At 30.6% G+C, this 16443-nt stretch overlaps 1 protein-coding gene across 3 annotated transcripts in view; it reads left to right on the top strand.

Annotated features, from left to right (window-relative positions):
• The window catches only part of LOC126748323 (ubiquitin carboxyl-terminal hydrolase 2-like), a 52902-nt gene that overhangs the window by 14498 nt on the left and 21961 nt on the right, over window positions 1–16443 (top strand). For 2 of the 3 annotated variants that reach the window (XM_050457474.1, XM_050457491.1), the window contains one exon: window positions 7499–7891. In XM_050457474.1, coding sequence (XP_050313431.1) covers window positions 7499–7891 — 393 coding nt within the window. The remainder of the gene's footprint in view (window positions 1–7498; window positions 7892–16443) is intronic. The other variant, XM_050457482.1, reaches the window with a different exon arrangement.

Below are 16443 nucleotides of genomic sequence, written 5' to 3'. Positions count from 1 at the left end.
CTAATAGGCATCTCTAAGGTGGTGGTAGTTTTTATTTGGATCGCGCTTTCGACAGTATTTGTTTAATTTTTATGTTTTTTATGTTCATAACAATATTATTCATACACGATATCTCATTCATTAGGATCTTGTGAGAACAAACTTATTTCTTAGTTTTCCAGCCGCCCAAAAATACATCTACAATATGAATTGATATTGGCTGTAAATATTTTATTAGTACACCTATTGGCTATATCGCATACCCACTTGAAAGCGGAACCAACTGGCACCTCAATCCTTTTATAAAGAGTATCAAGAATCTTTCATTACAGCTTTTTTTGTAGAGCAGCTTTTTTGGATTTTACATTTTATTTATTTATTTTTCTTTTTTTCGTAGAAAGGTTTGTCAAAAAGGTATTTCCTACAGTTAAGTTGTAGTATTGTAAATTTAAATGTATTCACATTTTACTGGCTATCTAATTTATTATAAACAACAAAGTGATTCTTAATTAACTTTAAATAAAAATCAGTATATGTTTTTAAGTATTTAACTAAGAAATCTCAAACGTAATAAGTAAGTCTCACGAAGTTAAAGTTTATCTACTTTAAAAAGGTGTTTTTTTAAGTTTACTTCTATAAATGATTGACAAAATCTCAGTTATTATCAATCCTAATGATTGTCAGATCTTAGAATGACTTTTAATAGGTATTTCTATTTTTTGCCTAATTCATTTAAATATTTACTTAATTTTTTAGGGTTGTTGTAAGATAACATTAACAAAAAAATCATTTTTTCTAACCAACTCATCATCACTCCTTACATTATAGAATACTTAGGGAAAGCGAATCAACATTCAAGCTTACAATAATATTAGTGAATTTTAAATTCTATTGATAAAAATCTAAGCATTATATAATAGTTTTTTTTCGAATCGTGAATAATAGTGGTTTGATTCGCTTTGCTTTAGTATGCATTCATTCACCATAGATTATACACCTTCTACACGCAAAAACAACTACACTATAGGCGCAACTAACTTTATACCTTTTCTGGCAAGGGTGTTACCTAAGCTAATTTACCTAATATTAGCCAACTATGTATTAAGTTTTATTTTCAAAATATACACAGCGCATTCACGATGAAAGGAACAATTTCATTTAATATTCGGGTATTTTTTTATTTTTCGGACACGTCGATTAGCATTGATTTTTTAAAATAAAACACCCTGTATATTATGACATTTTGCAATTCTATGATATATTCTGAATACTTTTTGTATAGAATACTAGTCCATATGCTAGGTAAGATCCTGTGTTTTTGAGAGCTCCCCGCAATGTTTTTGCAGAATATTGTTGTGATATGAGTACTTATTACGAGTCGGTTTGTTACCACCCCCAAATTTGGCACATTAAGTTTTTATACAGGGTGGTCCCCTAATTACAGTCTAAAATTTTGCAAATAATATGGTTTGGCATATATAAAGTTTTTAGTTGCGATATAACTTTTAATGTGTCTTATAATTGTGAAATAGAGTGGACAATAATATATATAGCAAAACAAATTTAATGATACAGGGTGGCTCAAATTTTAGAAAAATAATTGCAGTTAAAATAATTTAAACACAATATACTTTTTACCTTTATTTATTTATTGTACGGATTTTTACACTGGTTTATTCTTCCTTTACAATACCAAAGTGAACAACACTCTAACCCAGCAGCCCTACAACGGCAACTATTTTGCCGCGAACATTTGGTGCAATTGCAGCTTGGTAAAAGATCGTCACTCGGGGGAAAAAGGTTAGTTCCTGATTTTGGTAAGGCAATCATTCTCGATCTTGTACCCAAAACAAAGTGGATCAAGCAAAGTGGTATGTTTCAATGTATTGAAACAAAAGTTTTGATTATAAACAATAAAAAAAGCTCTTAAAATATGAAATCTAATATTTGCACTAGTTGGGGGTAACTTTTCTAAAGAAACATTTTTTTGGTGATGGGAAATCAAATATCTCAGTTCATTAAAGTTTTTACATGAACTGTCCTTGCGGTATACTTTTACCAAAAACTCTTCTGCAAGCCGAACAGAGCTGTCAATTTCACTTTTTGTTAAACCTAAAAACAAAAATAATTAAGTGGTATAATTTTATGGATTATAGTGGTTATATATTATTATACCTTGTGCAAAGTTCAAAAGATACTTTTCTGGTTCGGCTTGAAAAGCAGCACCTTTTGTGCCAACTTTGCTCGTATAATCCGCTCCAGTCAAGTGGTAAAGTGCAGGAAGTACCAAACAGGTTTCTGTGCCACAACGCAATGCCATAATATGTATTGCGATGTCTCGTTTTGTAGCCCTTGTTCCTGCTTTTATCCATAGTTCATGATAAAGATTAAATTTAATATTTAAAACCAATAGTGTCGAAAATCTTTACCTTTAATCCAACAGATTCAAATTTTCTAAAGTGATATAATGTCATGATTATAATGTCAGTTTCAGATGACAAAATACATATTTTCTTATGATTTTCACGTGCTGCCTGAGCTAATCGTTATTCTCATATCAGCTTCCTCAATCTCTCTTCTTTCCAACATATTTAATAAATCAGAAGAAGATGATGTTGATTGAAACGCTTCGGTATTTGTAGCACTACAAACCAGTTAAACGCCAGGCCAGAATTGGTAACCATTTTTTAAAATAAATTAACGCAGAAAGGATTGAAGTCGAATGTAATTAAATGTAAATTCCAGTCTGCCATGCGATCTGCTCGAATTAAATTGCGTGCCAATCCTATTAAAACTAAAACATTATTCCAGTAATTAAAAAGATTGGATTCATCGCATCTTTTAAAAATAAATGTTTTAAAATCTACTAAGAATTTTTTTGTGGTCTCTTTAAATTTTTCATTAATAGCATGTGCTTCTTCCAAATTTTTTTCAAGAAATGTGTCTTGTAAGTTTTGAATAGAAATTATTTCTGGTTCTTAATTAGATGAGTCATATTCTTTAAAAAATTCTTCGAATTGTAAACGTTGCAGCACTTGTTTGCGTGTTCGGGAGTTAAAGAAACAAAAGTCAGGTCATAGGCGCAGTTAAGTTATTAGACGAAGTAAAAATTTAATGTTAAAATATATTTTAAACATAATATATCAATTTAACACATTAAATAAAAATTTAGATGTTAAACTCTAAGCATAATAATATGTAGAGAAATTTGGTCTGTACTTTTCGCATATTTCGGCTAACGTTTCGCATTACGCTGCACACCCTCACTTAAAATGCACAAAATGTTTTTTAAATACTATTAGGATCATTTACAAACTTATTTAGAATTTAAACTACGGCCCCAATTAAATTTAAAGCACATAACATGCAATTTTAATGCATCAGATTAAAAACGTCCATATAAAATGCATTGAAAAGTTGGAAAAACTTAATGTGCCAAAATCTTGAGAGGTAACAAACCAAAACATGCTTAGAATGGACTAAAAAAACATCAATTGTAATATTGCGGGGAGCTCTCAAAAAAACAGGATCTTAGCTAGCGGTTGTATTATACCACATGGCTCAAGTCAGGGGTTTGTCAATGAAACATACGACATTAAAAAACAAAAATGTATAAAATATTTATTGCAAATGATGTTCAATTTGTTGTTGGTAAATAATGTCCAATTGCACATTTTTAAGCACTTGTAGATCGATTAGCCTAATTTCTTGACAAATTTTTTGCTTCAAATGGTCTATTCACATAATTTTTGGACTTCAAATAGCACCATAAGAAAAAATCTAATGGGGTTATATCCGGTGACCTTGGTGGCCACTCAATTGGTCCTCAAGAATTTGCTTATAAAACTGCACTCGGCACTCAAAATCGTTTTCTAATAATACATGTATCAGTTGTATTTTATAAAGATGATATTTATTTACACGAAGTATTTTTGCCATTGACCCTACTGATAAATTCCAATTCCTAATCGCAACATGCGGATTATTCTCCGTGTCTAATAGAACATTCAGCGTAGCATCTTCAGGTATTTTTGGAGGTTTTAAATAAATTTCTTACATGGCCGTGTTCCCTAAATTTTGATTTAATTTTGCTAATGCTGGATCTTGAAAGGAAGAAATTATATTGACAACTGCATACAAAACGGGCATCAAGTAGGTTCTAAAATTTGAAACTGTTCGAAAATAATAAAGTCTACTTACTTTCTAAGAAATCATAATATAAAAGATTAATGTTGGCGTCGTAGTTTCTACTTAAAGTTTTTCATCACAAAGGACGCATCTAATCAAATGGACAACATATTAAACATTAGTTGCAATAAATTTAGTATAAATTTTTATAATTTAATTTCATATGTTTCGTTAGTCTTTTGCGTCATATTTGACAAACCATTGACTTTAGGCATACGGTTTGATATACAAAAAGTATTCAGCAAATATCGTAGAATTGTAAAACGTTATAATATACACGCTGTTCTATAAAAAAAAATGAATGCTGACGCCATAGTTTCTACTTGGGAACCTGTATAAAAATTTCAATAAAGCGCAAGTGACAATACTAATCGATGTGTCCAAAAAATAAAAGAAGAAAAAAGTACCTGAATTTGTTCCTTTCATCCTGAATGCACTGTTTACATTTATACAATTTATTAACTAAAATATATTTAAATACAAGGCAATTTATTTATTTAGAGCGTAAAAGTAAATAAAAATAGTGTTTAATGGCTCAAATAAATGAGGAGGTAACAATCAAACCGTGTTTTGTCACACTAATCAGAATTTTGGTAAAAGCGGGAAAACGTTTTATTTACCTAAATCGTATCAGTAGCAATTAGTTTATTGTCTTAATACATTCTACACTGCATTATTAAGTTATATTTAAAGAACTGCTGATAATTTTTTAAATAAAGTAGTTGAAAAGGCTAATTAAAAAATGGACAAATCGGTTTTTGAATGAAATAAATGGACAAAATTTGTTTTGAATGCTATACAGTTTATTTGTAATAAAAATAGAATAATGTATTAGTTAAATGAGAAACGTAAAAAAAGTTAAATTTTTACTGCCACATTTTTTTCCAAGCAATCACAGATTATCTCATTTTCATCCACACTTGCTGAAGGAGTGTTAAAAAGGATTTTTTTATACCAGTTAAACTGCTCATCACCCAGATTTGTCCAATCTTCATACATTGCCTTTAAAAGATTGTTAACGTCTTTCTTTTTGTCCTCACTAATTGCATGATTAAGCGGAAGTTCTTTAAGCTTCATACGTCTTATTTTACCACTATTGATTCCTCTTTTTACCAGTGACTCAAAACGAAAGTTCTGCAGTCCTCTAACCACTACATTAAAGCCTTTATTGGTTTCTTTTCGCTGAATTTGAATTCTTTTCATATCACTGATCATTGGCAAATCCTTATAGTACGTGCTTAATAACTTTGTATTTAACAATTTCTAGTCTTTTCCAATAATCTTTACAACTCCAACTTTACGGAAGACCTCGTGATAATCTTCTTTGGTTAGAATAGTGGTCTTTTTCTTTAGTTGCAATTCTATTTGCCCAAAGATTCTATCTGGTGGAATAAAGCTGTGTCCACGAACTGGATAAAAGCACTCTATATCATCAAGAGTTTCGTTTTGCCCCAAAAATAACATTAATGTACGTAAAACAATATTATTTTTATTTTGACCCACGCACCCGTCGCTAAATAATCTAAGCTTTCTTTTGCCATTGAAGTCTTTATTTTGCAAGTAGTCATACAATGCTGAAGAAATTTCTGCACTCCCTTTGGCTGCTTCTTCTTCCGTCCATGTATATAAGTGGACATCCTTAGATTGTAGGTCTACAATGCAAAAATTGTAAAGTCCAATTTGCCGCGAATAAAAGGCTTCCTGTATTGCAGTCTTTGGAAGAGGCTGAATTTGCTGCAAATCAAAACAAAGACTAATAGGGTCAGGCACGTTTCGTGATAGATGTTCCCTAAAAGCTTTTGCTTTAAGCTTGTGGACTCTTTTTTCAATCATATATTTGGTTTTATCAGCTGCAAGATTATTGCGAGCTGCATTTTTAATTTTAAAACTCATAAGTGAACAATAACTGCAAATGTCTGAAGCAGGAGACTTAAACCCTATATTAAAGTTATTCACAAACACTCTACGGAACATAGATTCATGCACTTTTAAATTATCGGGGACACTACAATTATAAATAGCATGCAGTTTTTTAATACTACTTAGCTGACAACTGAGATAGATGCGTTTTGATTTTTGACGGCTGTAGTGGCTTACAGTTCCTTTTAATTTTGCGATAAAATTTCGTACATTGTTTCTTTTTCCAAGACTTTTATGGCTTTTGCGGTCACCACCACGCTTATCGTCTGTGAAGTTTATCAGCAATATTTTTTACTCTTGTTCTCCCTATTTTAGTAATACTTAATAACAATTTTTGGCAAACGGGGATAGTATTAGTACTAGTTTTAAAAAAATATAAAACCTTGTAATTATGGCAACCACCTGATCTTTTTTTCTTATTTTGGTCAGCTGGTCTAGGTCAGCGTCTCTTAACTGGCACCGTGCGTAGAAGCGAAGCCACTATAGTGTCTTGTCGTCGTTTCTCTGGAACAGAGTAAAGTCTTTCTCGAACTTCCTTTACAATTTGTGGATTCACATTGCGACAAGATAATTTTTTATTTAAATGTAGGCATGGCACAAAAACATTACATCCTTTCGGCACAATATGGCAGTTTTCAATTGCCATTTATATGGGAGCTATATTGTTTTGATCGATTTATTGTAGCTAAAATAGTAATGCAAGATGTATGAAATTGTCTTGCACTTATAACTCCAAAATAATAAAAATGTGACAAAACACGTTTTGATTGTTACCTCCTCAAATATTGATTTACTATATAACTTTGAAATCGGCATGAAAACATCTTTCTTTTTGGCCAAGAATATACAGAGTCTTCCAATTAAAAAAAAACTTTTCGAGAGGAAACCAACCAATTTTTGTAGTAAAAGTTTTCCTTTTAATACTTATGGTAAGCCCTGTACTAATAAAAAATATTTAAAAAATATTCCTGTTCATGCAAAGTTCTTATGGAACATTATATTTTTTTTATGAATTTTTTAAAATTTTATTAAGAAATTAGAAAAAACAATTGTGCCAAGAGAATATAACATATACCAACCAGAACCAGAAGATTGCTTCAACTGCATAGAAAATTTTGCACACCAATCTATTCCTATCTAAATAAGTAAAGAGTAAAAATACTATTTGAATTACCTTCAAGCAAATATGAGAGCAAATATGAGAGCTTGCTCATCGAATTAAACAAGTTTTGATTTGAAAACTGTTTTTCCCATGCTGTTTTAGCAGCTCATTTATATGCGAAGAAAGCTAATTCTTTAATAAAAAAAATCTTAGATTCACATACTAGTGGCGCCTATACACACAACGCAGCTCCCCTAACCCACACACCGCAACCCAACCTCACTTATATTTTTATGTCGCTTTTGCAAGGCTTCCCCGGTATCATCATCCGTCACCGCCGCAGCATCATCGGCTTCTCTTAGCAACGGCTCCTCGTTAATTAGCAATGGGCGTGCCGTTAGTCCCGCCCCCATCGCTGCCCTATCGCTTAGCAACGGCCTGCTTAGCAACAGCAGCAGTGACGAAGACAGCTCTAGTCCGGAAGTGCAAAAGCTTAATAACGGGGATTTACAGGAATTGAATGGTGTCAAAGCGGAAACGAACGGCGAGTTGGAAAAGGTGAACGGGGAGGACCAGAGGCGGAGTAGCGTGAGCAGTAGGGGATCTGCCAGGGTGAACCAGTGCGCCAGTTTTATACCGAACGAACCGCCGAGCGATGAGTTGGAGAGTGAGAACGAGAAGATTGGGAGGAAGTATAGTTATGTAAGTTTTTTTCGTCTTTAGAGTTCATTTCTGATACTTAGAATATTGAAAGAGTAGAATCAGTAAACAACAACTTGGTTTGAGTTCAACATGTGCTCAGGAGCAAGGGGGGTGTTTTGTTTACAAACATATTTACCGATTTTGTGTTGTCAAGTTTACACATATTTCCCAAAGACGAAATTTTCAGATATATAAAACATAATATATATTATTTGTATTGGATTTTGGATTAAAAACAGAACGTAGAAATAGATGTAACCTATTCTAAGAGTAGACACAACAGCTTTAAACGAAAAAATTCATTAACATTGAAATGTCATCTTGTCAACGTCAAAAGGCTTTGCGTTATTTAGTTACTTGTTGAAATAGAGAAAAGGTCTCATTTGAGTGTTTTTGTAAATATTACGATAGTAAAAACTGGTGCCGTTTGTGTTGCACCATGGAGAAAAGCCAATTTTTGCCAGAAAAGCCGTTATCACTAAGCCGTTGTCATGTTAATACCTTCTTCTTTAAAATACATTATATACATTCATTTAACGTTGAACTTCATTACAACATTTAAGGTCGACTTCATTAAAGAATTAATGTAATTAATGTATTTTAAAGAAAAAGGTATTAACATGGCAATGCCACTCGATCCCATTGTTGATGCCACTGACACTACCAGTGAGGTCGTTAAAAAATATTTCCATGATAAATATTTATTATTAATAATACAGTATGCTTTAAATATAAGTAATATTATGGTTTATGAACTATTTATAGTTCATACATAGTTTTCTCAATTCAACTTTATTATATTAAACAAATATTACATCACATCAGATAATATATACAGGGTGCTAACTTCTTCAAAGGAACAGTATTGCTATATCGGGAACTAATCTAGCTACTAATAACCTTAGATAGGTGTCCATAGGTATTATGCCACTTTTCTGCCAAGACAACAACAAAACATGAAGTAAGTCCTGTTAGTAAAACCATGGACAAAACTCCAGTTCTATGATTTATGTATGTTGAACTTCATTACAACATTTAACGTCGACTTCATTAAAGAGTATCTTTAAATATATACATATTATATAAAAACACACAAACAATTTTTTACAAATATATACCCGAGAACAAAAAGGACTACACTGCGACCATAGTGGCCGATAACACAAAAAGTCGTGTATTTGTGCGCTGTATCCCTGTGTAACCTAAATTGTTAATAATAAGTTTCCTAAATGGCAGAAAAAGAGGGTGAAAATCTGACGATAGCAGAGTACACATGATTTGGAAGGAATATAGGTTTTTTTTTTATTATTAAGAAATTGCTTAGAGTATTTTAGGAATCTTTTATAAGTAAATTCCTTCACTTCATCTGGTAAATCATTCCACAATTCAATCCCTATGTAAGATTTCTGAAAAGCTGCAGGGCGATGTTGAGTTACCCTGTATTTATTAACAAATCTTGTATGATACTGGGGTAAAAATGGATTAAATAACTATACAAGGTATAAGAGTTGTCCAGTTTTTAAGATTCTATGTAAAAAAGTTCAAAAATGAATTTTTCTACGGTAACTCATATTAAGGATATTTTTATTATTTAAATAAGGTGTAACATGTTCTCTAAATTGAATATTGTAAAAAAAACGCATACAGCTGGTTTGTATTTTTTGTATTTGGTGTGCTAATTGCACCGTCAAAGATAAATCATTACATCCACCACATCACCGTAGTCGAATAACGATAATATTAAACTGTTACATAATTGATATTTTATTTTGGTTGGTGGCCATTTTTTGAAATAATTAAGTTTTTTTATTCTTATTTAAGTAATTTTTAATTTATTATGAATATGTGTTTGAAATCATCAAAAAGTATACCCACATTTTTCACCACTGAAACTGACGCCAAATGCATATTATCTATTTGTGGAATAAATAGTTGCCTAATTCTCTCCATCCGATATTTAGCATTAAAAAATAGCGTACAGGATTTGGAGGAGTTTAGTTTTAAATCATGATCATCAAATAATTTTTAAAAATTATTTAAGTCTGTGTTAAATTTCTCACTATTTTCATTTATATTATCTAGAGAAAACGAAGTATATATTTGAGAGTCATCTGTCAATTCTTAATGGAATTGCTCATATCTGTTAACATTTTCATCATAGTAATAAAAAAAAATTGATATTTTTATTAAGGAGGAACAGTAGTATAGTTTTATGTCTGTCTGTCTAATTAATTGACAAATTTTTATGATATTATTAAGTGTTTTTTTTAAATGTATACATAAGCATTTAGCATCATCGCATCAAAAACGTTGCAAGCAAACAAACTGCCTAACTATCTCTCTAAGAGTTGATAGTGTAATTTGATGGTAGTAGATCTACCCTGTATATTTGACTAAAAATACCTTATTAATTTTTTCGCAAGTGACCAAAAAAACAATATAAACAATAAATAAACACAGTCGCAATAATATATTATAATAAACAAAGTTACTCGCTGTGTGTCGCCCCCTAACGCGCATGATTAATTAAATTCAATTCAATTAGAAAAAACGTGGATAAAAGCACCGTATTTTTTAGCCATAATTTTCAAAGATACCTGTCAATATCTCATGTTAGTTTTTGAATTTCAATTGCTAATCTGAACCATATATTGTTTGCATGTCAAAATAATGCACGTGCCATACATTTTTTATATACAGAACTTGGAAAACTGTCTTTATGTCCTTAGAAAAGTTGGTAAGGGAAGTCTTTTCGCCACAAATAAACGGCTAATTATAATAAAAGATTAAAATTGTAAAAAACTTATAGAAAGTTACTTAACACATTCACAAAATGTAAATAATTCTCGAATAGTACCTTGCACGACATCTCGTAGACAATTAAAGGAGGACCATCAGATTAGTGTTACAGGGTGTAAATAAAAATAAATCTATTTTAAATATGCTGATGAATCAAATCAAATATTAGTGTTATTATTATTAGGACTTAAGGAATTAAATAAGAAGTAGCTGTCAAATTTAGTTTGCTCATTTAAGATATAAGGCAACATTTTTAATTTAAAAAAATTGGGAAAATTATTGGGCAAGTAGTTTTTTTGCTACCCGGAAATTTAAGTGGTGAAATGTAACAAGACCTCTTGGAAAATGCGGTCAGTCCAAGAATAATAGAAATAATTGGAGGCGGCAACGATTACGATGAAGTCCTTTTTCAACAAGATCCTCCACACTAGCTGCTAATGTGAGGGAATATCTTGATGAGATATTTCTGATCGTTGGATTGGAAGTACGGAACCCTTTGTGGAATGACCAGCTAGGTCGCCTGATTTGACCCCACTTGATTTTTTTTATGGGGGCATTTAAACACTAAAGTTTACGCTACCAAACCAGAAACTCAGAAAGACCAAAGAATTATACATGAGTGTCAGATGATGATACCTTAAGTTCTAGAAAATATCAGACTTCATTTTGAGCAAAACGTTTATTCGGAGCTCAATTGGAACACATAATAAATTGACCTAGTTTAATAAACTTGTTTTATTTAAACGAAATAAGGATATAGGTATTTCATATCTATCTACTTTTCACTGGCAATAGGCAGTTATTCCTTGTTTTTTTTTAAATTTATTATAAATAATCTTCCCAGAATTTTAACAAGCTCTCATCATTAAAAAAAGGCCATGGTCACTTTAAAGTATTTAGTAATATTAAAAAAAAAAACATTAAAATTAGGTGACACGCGGCTATAATAATCAATTTTAGAGAGTTATTTTATAAATAGGCACTTCTTTGGAATTAACGAGTTTAAGATTTAAATTGATAAATTACTTAAAATGCATCTGTTTAATTCTTTGCTATTTACTAATAAATTCCACTTTCCTTATTGTATAAATATGTAATGATTTTTGAAATATTTGCATTTATTTTAGTATTGGCATTATACAGGCCCACATCTATATCGGACAAGTTTTCATTATACAGGATATTACAAAAATCTGGAGTTTAAATGGGCCTCTTTTTTAACACGCTTTCTAAAGTAGACTCCCAAGTTACAAACCAATGCACGTTGCACAAACAAAAATCGAATTATGGCTATAATTATGCCTACAAAATTACAAGTTTTAAATTTTTTGGAGGTTCTATTTATTTGCTACTTGTCAAGGGAGTTGCGTATGGTTTTTATGGCTAACTATTTATATTGAGGTATGTAACTCAATATAGGACTTTTTCCTGACATAAAAAAGTCGAAATATGTTTAGGATTGAAAAATAGTAATTTTCGTATAAAAAGGGTAAGGTCAAAAAGACACACGATTTGACTAAAAGATACGGCAATGCAATTATAATTATAGCTACTCAAATTTTGATTTGATGGTCCTACTTGAAAAACTCATAAAATATCAACTTAAAAATATATATACATTTCAAGAATAGAAGCCCTTATTAAAAAAAACTCACTAAAAAAATAAAAGTCGTGTGTGCCCGTGATCATATTTAAGCTAAAAGTTTTCAAACTTTCACACTTTTGTGAATTACAGAAAACAAATGAGAAAATACTTAGAAATACTGAGAATTTGAAAACTTTATAATTTAAATTCTTCTGAATTTTGCTCAGAAATTAAGTTTTTTAATGTTTTTATTTTCCACTCTGCTTAAAATTAACTTTTTAAATAATTTTTTCCGTATGTAACCAAAAACTGACATTTTATTCTTTACTAAAATTAGTTAATGCCTACATATGCCTTTTAAAATTATTTTTTATTTTATGCAAAAAGACGAACTAAATTTTGTAACTTGGTTGCCTTATAAAAATGAATCCACCAGCTTATCACTGACATTTTAAAATCATCCTGTGTAAATTAACCAAAAAATGATGGACATTTGCAAACACCTTTTCAAAAATCACTGTCAAAATACTCCAGAAAAAACTGAACAAAAATGAATTTAAAGTATAAAAATCAGTCAAAACCCGCTTGGAAGCCCTTTATGTGAAATTATGCTGAAGAAACGCCCTACCCCTTTTACAGCGAGCAGAAAACACATACTGGTAATAATTAAAAAGCTAGTATTCCTTTATGTATTGTTTATATATTTAATCAATAATTCCAAAGTAAATAGATCCATGTATAGACGTCATTCATAAGTTCCACGTGAGAATTTGATAAAAAATAAATTGCTTATATCCTTGATAAAGAGCCCACGAAAATTTATAAATTAATTTACCAGTCAGAGGTCATATATTAGAGAGCTTTAGCACTTAACATCCAATACTCTCGTTTGAATTACATACTAGTTTTTCCCATTCTTAAACTAAATGGGTCAGCAGCTCATAATTTTTTTAACACATTACATTCATTATTTTGATTTTATAGTCGCGATTGTGTTATGTGACGCGAAACCTCTCTAAGATTTTCAGCGAGACTGGTTATAATTGTAAAAGCCCCGTAACATTTCGAGAGAGTATTTTTAGATTTCAAACAGGCGTCTTTTTTCGTATACCGCACTCGTCATAGATAATTTCTAATTTTGGTTTATTGCTAACTCCAAAACAATCGTTCGAAAACCAATATTTACTCACATGGTTATTCCGTATCTGGATTTAAAAAAAAAAGTGAACGAATTACCGTGCGGCTCCGAACAGTGGGTTTAAGTGGTTGCCGAGATTTTGACAGGTCACTTGGTCACTAGTGATCGGATTTAAAAAAAATATGGTTATCGGGAAAATTTTGGTGATTATCAATTTTTTTATTTGGGTTACTGTGTAGTATGTCCCACGTGTAAAAATATGTTTAGTTATATAGGTTTAACTTGAAAGAATGTCTAATGAGTCAAATACTGCTCTTTATATTTTCAATTACATTTTATTTTTGAGTTGGTTTTTTTTATTAATTATTGTTATGTACGGGTTTGCGGTTGGTATAATAGTGAATTTTGCCTCAAAAAGGGGCCCAATACATGCCAAAGGATTTAGACAATATGAGTTGTATTGCTTAATTAGATCGGTACGTACCAAGGGGCTTATTTCTAATTTTACAGAGTTACCAACAATTTCAGTTTACTACTTCATTTTAGGGAAATATCTAGGGGTGCGTTTTAAAAACAGTTTTTTTTCTCTTTTCATTTCTCTTTATGATAAATCCCTGAGAGTTTTACAAATGGGAAAGTTGTGGACCTAAAATAACCCCCTTCGAACTCACATTTACTCCTAAAAAAATATTTTGAGATATCAAGGGAAGGTTATTTGTTGTATTAATTGTATATAACTTTTCATTTTAAATAATGTTATTTTTTTATACAAAGTGTCTGGCATAAGATAGGTGCAATCCTTTAAAGGGAATGATGGCTGTCCTAATTACAAACATGTAAAAGCCGAAATCCGTTTTTAAATTTTTTATTGCAACTTTTGCATTTTTTCCAAGCGATTTTTTTTTAATCTGTGTTAATAGAGACATTTAAACGTGAAAAATATTAGTATATAGAGTTTAAATAAATACTTTGGTTGATTTTTACTAATTACTGTCCTGTATTTTAAGTTATCACTCATGCCGATTTCTGGCCAATCATCAGAATTAGAGCCTCAAGTACAAGTCAAGCACCTTATTGTGGCGTAATTTTAAGTTTTAATGTTTAATATTACTATTCTGCTTATTTCCGCCATTTGCTCTAATTGTTACTCTCGATATTCAGGTTTCGATTAAATATTAAGATCCATAGTATAGCCCTCTTCAAATATGGATATACAGACAAATAAAAAAAATATAAATACAATTAATAAACAATATTTGGACAGAAACGTATTGCTAGAAAAACTTTTGTTAAAATTTGAATTTAAAGACATAATCCTAAAAGTCTGCCATAATTTCAAAGTGTTGAAATATTTGAATGGATGCAGAGATACACTAATGATGATGTAAATATTTTTTAAGTTAAATTGGTTATTTGATTTTTTTGTTATTTTTATTTATTTAAGGCAATATACATTTTACAGACTTAAGTTACAATAATAGTACATTACCTCGAAATAAAATCTTTAAAAATATTGTTGATTCTCATTATGTTGACTTATACAATACAATTATGTGTAGTAATCTCTTACAGGCTAACATCACTTATGACATAATATATAAACTTACCTAACCAGTAACAAAAAGATAATCGTACTGCCAATGCCTCTTTTTTTATAGATGCACTATGGCATTTAAAATACTGTATGTGCATCCTTAATGATTAGTTTTGACAACAATAACAAAGTATATATCCATTTCTCATTAAACAATATTATTGTTTATTACCAATGTTCCCGGCCAAAAAAAAATGTATACATATATTAAGGGAAACACTGATTATACATATATAATAGTGTTATTCTAAAATCTAAATCATTTTAAATTAAACGAGATAGGAAATTTCTATTTTATTTTCTATTATCCACCTATTTATGTCTTTTTTTACCTTATAGTATGGACTTGATTTAATTTCATTTGGCAACATATTATAGAGCTTAATAGCAACATATTATAGGTCCTACATAGTATATGTGTTTCTGACATAGGGTATGTTTAGGATTTTGTAAGATTACAAGATTTTGTGTAGCCATTCTGGTATAGCCCATGATCAATTTGTTTTTTATAAAATAATGATTTAAGCATTAACCTTATAGTTGCCTTAATATGAAGTTACTCAAGTGAAAGCAGGTCTCTTTCCTTGAAGACAAGTTCTGTAGGGTATCTTCTGTTTTTAAAAATCATAATTTTTTAGTTAATTTAGATAAAACAGTGCTACCCGCACTTCCCCAGACAACCAAACCATAGCTTAAAATTGATTCAATTAAGGCAATATAAACTGATTTTAATGTTTGCAATGATAAAATATTTCTTAATACATAAAATTTAAAAATTAGCTTTCTTACTTTATCTATTACATATTTAATTTGTGTTTTTCAAGAAAAAGTTTCATCTAAGTAAACTCCTAGGTATTTGATACATTCTGTCTTTTTAATTTTAACATTTCATTTATATAAGAGGCCAAAGTTACAATTTGATGCTTGGTGTATTTTAAGTGTCGCTCGGACACTTAAAATACACCAAGCATCAAGGACGGTTCCTTGTGGCACCCCGATTTCAACAGTTTGATGTTTACTGTTTTCTCCTGAAATGCTTACCCATTGTTTTTTTCCTCTAAGGTAGGATTCAATTCAACACCTCTAATGCCCCTATCCTCTAAGCGTGATAGGAGAACTGGGTGTGACACTGTGTCGAATGCCTTCTGGAGGTCCAAGAAAATACCTATGACCTTTTCTCCCTTGTCCATATTTTTTAGTATCTTCTCAGTTACCCTGCAGAGTGCATTCTCCGTATTTGACCCCGCTCTAAAACCGAATTGCTTATCATTTAATAATTTGTTATTTTCAAGGTACTTTACTAGTTGTTTTTTTAAAAATTTCTCTATTATTTTACTTATTGTGCTTGTCATAGCAATTGGCCTGTAATTATTTGTTAGTCCAGGAAAATTCCTGTTTTAAAGACTACATTTATTAGGTGACATAATGGCTTCACA

Source organism: Anthonomus grandis, chromosome 2, assembly GCF_022605725.1.
Source record: "Anthonomus grandis grandis chromosome 2, icAntGran1.3, whole genome shotgun sequence".
Classification (NCBI taxonomy): domain Eukaryota; kingdom Metazoa; phylum Arthropoda; class Insecta; order Coleoptera; family Curculionidae; genus Anthonomus; species Anthonomus grandis.
Note: the sequence above shows the minus strand (reverse complement) of the source record. Positions and strands in the feature narration are given on the sequence as shown.